Here is a 7,170-nt window from a genome sequence, read left to right as displayed (position 1 = left end):
TTTGAAAAAGTGACCAAATTAGTAGGCAAAATTGTACCATTTCACTCGTCTGGGTACAAAATTTACAAGGGATATACGGGGGCAGTCGGAGAAGTTTTTGGACTAAGTATACAGGCAGAACATAAAAATTTTAACGATTTATACCGGGTGTCCCAAAAAAACTTTACGTCGAGCGGCCGGAACCGACCAGAATTTTTCCGTTAATGAAAAGTGAGTTCTGTTTCTATTTGTGTGTGTCCGAGGGTACTCTCCCCTTCCGGAGAGAGTGCCCCTCTGAGAGGACTCTGGCTAGCAGAGTTTCCCCTCTCAAGAAGGGGCCCCTCAGAGAGAGGGGTACCCTGCCGAGCAGAGGTTCCCCCCTCAAGAGGGGTTCCCACCGTGAGAGGGGAACCTGCCGAAGCAGAGGTTCCCCTCTCAGGAGGGGGAGCCCTCTGCCACGGCATGCCTGGCAGAGGGCCGGAGTCCCATCTGCGTCTTTGTGACGCAGGAACGCAGCGGACTGGCCCGCGTACGATTTGGCGAAGAAATTGAATTGCTTATATAGGGCTGGGGACTCGGACTATGAGTATTATTTGGAACAGCGCCATCTATCGGTTGTTATGTGAACTTGTTAATTTTCCGTAACAACTCCTCCAATTCTGAAAATTTTCAAGCCCGAATCTACAATATATACTTATAGTGGATGTGAAGGAAATTTCAGTGCACCAGCACGGGCTGCTGGTAACCAGTATTATCTAACTAGTGCTGCCATCTAACGGTTTTCGAATGAACTAGATATTTGAACTGGACCAAGAATTTTTATTTTTCGATCATTTTATGGACTAATTCTTCAGAATGCGATGAGCAAGAATTCGAAAGGTGTTCTTGCGTTTTATCTATTTAGCAGATTTTTTATGGAATTTCTCCCATTTTATGGGTTTATGGTGGTTTAAGCAGGATTTTATCCATAAATTAAAACAATAATAATTATAATAAAAATATTTATTTTGAGAATCCTTCAGATGAATACATATATTCTGAACGAATACTTGGGAAAAAACTGATTATATACAGTATTAAAAAATCCATTAACATTATTCAAGAAGACCTTATAGTAAATTTTGCAGCCTCTATGACTAAAATAATAATATCAGTGATAATAATGAATATATACAACATGTACTTTATCCACTATAGTGAAAAGATTATTTCTTGAATATTTCACCCCTATTTCAATCATATCTGTATTAAATTCAATAACTCAATACAAGTGATTTATGAATTTCATAATGCTCAAGGAAACGGATAGATTATGATCACTTTATGGATCGATGGTGGCCAGAGATTATTCTCCCAATTAACCCTTGTTGACAAATAAGATTTCATGCAAATCAACAAGAAAAAGAGGAAGCAAAACAGCATGAAAAATACATAATTCTTTTCAATTGAAAAAACATTGATGATTTCGTTATACGTTTTCCTTAGCATATAAGAAATTCCACTAGAACTTACATTGTATGTATATAAAATACATATTTCATTAAAATAAACCCAATATATGGCTGAAGAATGAAGAATGTACAGTCAACGAAGCGAATATACATGAGCTGTGAATGAAATGAAAACATAATATAATATTATGTTCCCATAACAGTTTCATTATTTTTCGAGTGGCAAACATGCATCAGTAATGCATCTGAGAGGTAAGAGTATTCCTGAATTGATGCATATTAGAAACATGGTTGCACTCGATATTGTTACATCACTGTGCTCTATCAGAGCCAACTAATGAACAAGTCAGATTTATGATACACGCATTGCTTAAAATACATGCTTGATCATTGGGAAATTTCTGTTTTCTGAGTATGACTCCACTGTATCTCCCTGTTTTGCGTTAATGGTCTGCTATGATCACTTTGATGATTTCAGCCATGAGGATCACCAAATATTCCATATACAGCTTGGGAAAAATTGGATGATGCTCTCTTGTGTGAAATTCAAACATAGACAGCAGCTCAAAATGTTCCTCCTCCATCAGGAGCTGTAAAACAATAACCACACTTGAATTACACCTACAAAAACTAATAAAATGTTGAACAGTAAAAAAATTGACTCATTCAAGAAAAAAATGCATGGACATAAAGAAATGAAAAGGATCGAAATTATGCATAAAACGTAGAAAAATCTCCAGTGCAAAAGTTTGCTTTATATCTAGAAAATAATCACCCACTGTGAAAAGAAACTGGTTTAAGTAAATGACCTTGAGTTCCAAACCAGCAGTTCAATACTCAAGGATACTGAGGATGGCCGTGAAACCCAATTCGGCAATTCAACAAAATGGACCGAGGTAGGAATGTAGGAAAGCCTTTAGCAGGTAGAGAAATACAAAGGATAGAGGGTTGCGAAACCAGAAATCAAACATATGTGTCGATATCCTGTCCCAAAAATGGTCTCCTTTTCATTTTAAACCTCGAAATTTCAGGGCATGGTTAATTTTTTCCTATTTTTCAACCGAATATCCCTCGTAGAACAGCTGCCGTAGGATACAACTCCGATATACGGGGTGAGACACAAAAAGCTTCGTGGATCGCAAGGAATATTCTTGGGAATATCATGATAACTTCTCTAAAAATAAAGCAAAGAATAAAGAACACAATTATTATACCAGCTCTCTTTCATTCGTTTTTAAAAATTCTCTAATGGACACACACAAAAAATTGAACTTTTTAGGAAGGAATTCTTCAGAATTTATATAGAGGTGTTCAATTTGTTATTCAAAAGTTGAATAACTTCTTGAAATCAGGTATCCCTTGAGCTCGATATGTTAGGTATAACATCAGCGAGAAGGTAGTCAAAAAGAAATTTTAGTGGTGTTCCTTATAATTTCAAGAGCTAAAAAAATCTACTCTTGAAATTTTTTTCGCTATTCATATTCAGACCATTTAAAATTCAATCTCTGATAGCTGATTAATTTTGAAATAAGAAGTGTGGAAATTTCTTGCTGAAAGTGAAAAAAAAATCTTCTTAAGAGCAATCTTTAGGTGTCTGTACCTAAGGATAGGCTGCGCAAAAAATTATATGAAAGAGCCACATTATTTTTTGACAGAAGAAATTTTTCGCAACTTTTTCATTTTACATCCTGTATATTTTTTTTTTCAATTTTAGGTTGACATTTTGAAGTTTTCGGTAAAATTTTGGATTGCTTAACCTTGTGCAAAATTTGAAACGTTTTCGATCGATTATTCTGAACAGTAATTATAAAAGAAATTCAGAAAATTTCATGAAATATACATATGACTTCAGAAATGTCCTATGTATGTACAGGGGTATATAATATATGGGATGTACAACAAGAGTTGTTGCCTCTGGGTATATAAGAAAGTTCCAGATAAATCTTTTCATCTTGGGTAAGGACAATAGTCAAACCCCCTCCGCAAGCTCATTGGACCAAATTTCGGAAACTGGGGTAGCTACCCATAAAATAGACGCACGTTGTCCATTTGGTCCATTTTTACACATCTAGTCACAGCAGCGTGGTCTTTCGTTGTATCACACATTTGTTAAATTTATTTCAAAGTTATTTTAAACCCAACGAAAATATCATGGACGCTTCAAACGTAAAAGAGGTGAGATTTTTTTTTTCATTGGTTCGTAACAAAATTTGCAATAAATTTATAATTGATTCGTTTCAGGATTTCTGCCCGCTTTGCAGGACCGTTATGAAGAACAGCGTTGAAGATCACGTTGAAACAGACCGGCACAAGTACAACACACTAGTACTACATTCATTGAACAACCGGTAAGTTTAATTAATCAAAAATTATCTTGCTTGCCATAAAAGTAAATTTTTCATTGAAACTGTGAAATAATGGTCGAAGCATTATTTTTCAAAAAGATGCCCGTTTGTTAACAAAGGAAGCGTCGGTTAGCATTCTAAAATTCTTTTTTTTTGAATAAGTATTGATGTGGCAACATTTCGGTAAAATAACATCATTTAAACTTTCGTGTAGCTTTTAAAACAATCTATTCATCGAAGAAAAACGTGTATTACTCATATTACCACTTCACGTGTTTCGCTTTTACTGTGTAACATCATCAGAACGCCAGCATTAGAAACCACGTGTAGAGAAGTACACATTAATCTCTTTGTAGTAAAAAAATATTTATTCTCTATTAGTTTATTTTTATTATTCCTAGTTCTTTTCACTGACTTTTTCCATTTTTTTCTCGAAATGCTCATTGGTTCATTATTAAATTATTTCTGTATTTGATTTGATTAAACAGGGTGTAAATGAACAGTAGCGAAAAAATTTTAGGGTTTATTTCTTGTTAAAACCTTTAGCGAAGGTTGAATTGATGCTATCAGTAACCGAGTGAAGTAGTTATTCTTTTTTCAGAATTTTAGAGAAATTTTTTTACTAGTTCAGTATAGACTGGAGAATAATTCTTCAAGCGTTTATCGTACAATATGTTCAAAATGCGTTTTTTTTTTTCAGTGGCGAAAATGCACGAAACAAATCTGGCGTGACACTTCGTCTAGACAGCCTGTATAAGGGAAATTCTAAGCTGACCTACTTTGAAGATTGTGGAAAATATGTCCTGGACGTAAGTTTTTTTTCGTTTCGTACTAATCAATTACACATATAAGAATCAAGAAAGAAGAAAAATTTGAACACTAAAATAAAATGTTAGACTGAACAGAAAATTGGGAAGAATATTTTTGGAATAAAAATTAAAACTGTAAGTGAAGACGTAAATATGGGACTTTTTTCAGGTGTACGATGTGGACCTACCCAAATTCGAACCGATACTCGAATTTATGTGCGTCTTCTCCAATAGGACTGATAAATCCATGATGATAACCCACGGCAGCGTTCTCGATGGTCCAGGATTCATGTACGACGCTGAAGACAACGGTTGGTTAGAATCCGACTCTAGAGTCTGCATGAAACCGGGTAGGTTGAAAAATTTCAACAGATTAAAAAAAATAATAATTAAATGAAAAACAGTTATAATATTTTTAAAAACCCATTTTCAGGTTCCTTGTATTCGAATGTACGCATCGCAATCGATATAAAGGAAGCAATCTGCGGAAAGTACACGATACCTTTCGCTTTTAACGTTGAAAGCGCCGGAAAGAACATATTCATCTCCAGAACAATCGTAAGATAAGCGTCTACCAAGGAATTTTTTCGCGTGTTAACCTATTCTCTTACAGATCGTCGTCATCAATGGAAGCGACGAATGGACGTTCAGGTTGCCCGGGGAAGGCAGATCCAGAGTACCGAATCAAGCCAAAAGATGCGAATGGATCAGCAGCAACATCGTGAAGCCGACGAAGGAAAGGTGAGGTCAAGTTTTATTATACGATGTACGGTTATCTTCCCAAACATGGTGAAGGAACCAAAATAATGAATAATTTCGTTAAAAAATCGAATAGCAACTTTTTAATTATGTCACAAATATGTAACAATTAGAGCCCAAATATGGAACAGCTATGTAAAAAAACGCTTCTCACACCAATGGAGGCGCCGAAGGCATTTTTTTATTTCTCTTTTACAATATGATTGAGTTTCAAAGTGGTTTTGCTTCAAACATATAGCATTAAAATTATAAAGGTGTCTCATCAAAAAACACCTTACAGAATTTTAAATATAAAACTATGCAACGAGCTCGACGAAATTTCGAGATTGATGATTCATTATAAGAAGAGATCTTCTTTCTAAATGTTCATCACATTCAGATCTACCATCGTGTCGAAAGTTGACCTTCGAAAAATTGTCAAAAAGATAGGGTCAGTTGAAACTTCCTTAAGGCCGAACGGTTGTGCCGAGATGGATGAAGTTCTCAGATTTGTTAACTAGAAGAGTTACTCTATCAGAATATGTATCACAATTAGATCTACGATGATTTTTGTGGGAGATACGCATGTCAAAAGTTGACTTTCGAAAAATTCCCAAAAAGATGGGGTCAGTTAAAATTTCTTCAAAGGTTATAGTTCTTTTTTAATTTCAACATTAAACACGAAAAGTTAATACGTAATAAACTCTTGCTTGAGTCACTTATTTCAGAAATACTTGTTCGCAGTCTTAGAAGGATATACGCGCTCTGTTCTTTATTTGCGCTCTATTTGTGACTAGTCTGTAACAAACCGAAATAATGTGGAATACACTTCTCCATTTCAATATTATTTCAAATTATCAGATTTGAAACAGTGCTAGAAACAAACAACAAACATCTCCGTTATTATTCGAGAATTCAACTGAAAAATTTTATTTACAGGAAATGCTATGCGAATTACAAAATCGACGACAAGCTGGTTGAATATTTAAAGGCGACGGAAAATAACAGCAATGAAACTGAAAATGAAGATATGAGGCAAATGAGGTGAGTTCTATTAAACAGATTGAACTAATTCAATTCAAATTGAAAAAAATTAAACGATAACAAGATTTCATATCATGTGCAGACTTGAACATATGCAATATCATTTCATGCATTGAATAAAGGCGAATAGTCCAATTCGAGTTTTAATTGAGAAGAAAAAGCATTGAATAAGTTATTAGTTTTGTTCATTTATCATGTTTTTTTCTTGTAATTCTTTTTTATGTATTTAGGTATTTATTATTGTCATTTTTTTTCATTTCTTCTTCAATTACGGTATTATTCAACTGTTATTTTACAGGGAAATGATGGAGGGTGGACTCACCTTGGAAAATTACCAGCAATTTTTCAAGAATTGCTTGTGGGCGGAAGAAGAAACCATGCCGTATGGCTCAAGGTTTCTGACCTTGGAAAAAGTAAGTACATCACGATCCGAGAAGTCTCAAAGTTCCATCCGTGGTTCGGGATTGATGAAACTTCCTAATTTCCAGATTTCTGCCAAAATTGCCCATGGGGTCCTGGTGTTCCCCATATATAACCTCGCAGATCGCAGGGTGGACCTAACGGCCGGAAACCTGATCCGGGTGAGGCTGCACAAGGGTACCCAGATCTACGAGGGGTATATCCTGGGCAAGCGATGGGGTTGGCTGGAAGTACATCGTATCAACAGACGGTAAGAACAAAGTGTCATATTTTAGTTAATTTTATAGAGAATGTACAAATTTCGATCGAAATATCGAATACTATTTAATTGTTCAATTTTTTTTTAATACGTGAACAAAAAACATGCTAGATTCACTCACTGGT

At 35.1% G+C, this 7,170-nt stretch overlaps 1 protein-coding gene across 1 annotated transcript; it reads left to right on the top strand.

The window, feature by feature from the left end:
• Positions 1-2,855: 2,855 nt before the first annotated feature.
• LOC123318412 lies at positions 2,856-7,040 on the top strand. The gene is made up of 8 exons (XM_044905025.1): positions 2,856-3,605; positions 3,672-3,778; positions 4,476-4,584; positions 4,754-4,934; positions 5,018-5,142; positions 5,198-5,325; positions 6,262-6,366; positions 6,665-7,040. Exons 1-8 carry the CDS (start codon positions 3,582-3,584, stop codon positions 7,038-7,040), a joined length of 1,155 nt encoding a protein of 384 aa, XP_044760960.1. The 5' UTR covers positions 2,856-3,581.
• The last annotated feature ends 130 nt before the right edge of the window (positions 7,041-7,170 follow it).

This window comes from Coccinella septempunctata, chromosome 8 (genome assembly GCF_907165205.1).
Source record: "Coccinella septempunctata chromosome 8, icCocSept1.1, whole genome shotgun sequence".
Lineage (NCBI taxonomy): Eukaryota > Metazoa > Arthropoda > Insecta > Coleoptera > Coccinellidae > Coccinella > Coccinella septempunctata.
The sequence above is the reverse complement of the archived record's forward strand: the minus strand, read 5'-3'. Positions and strand labels throughout refer to the sequence as shown.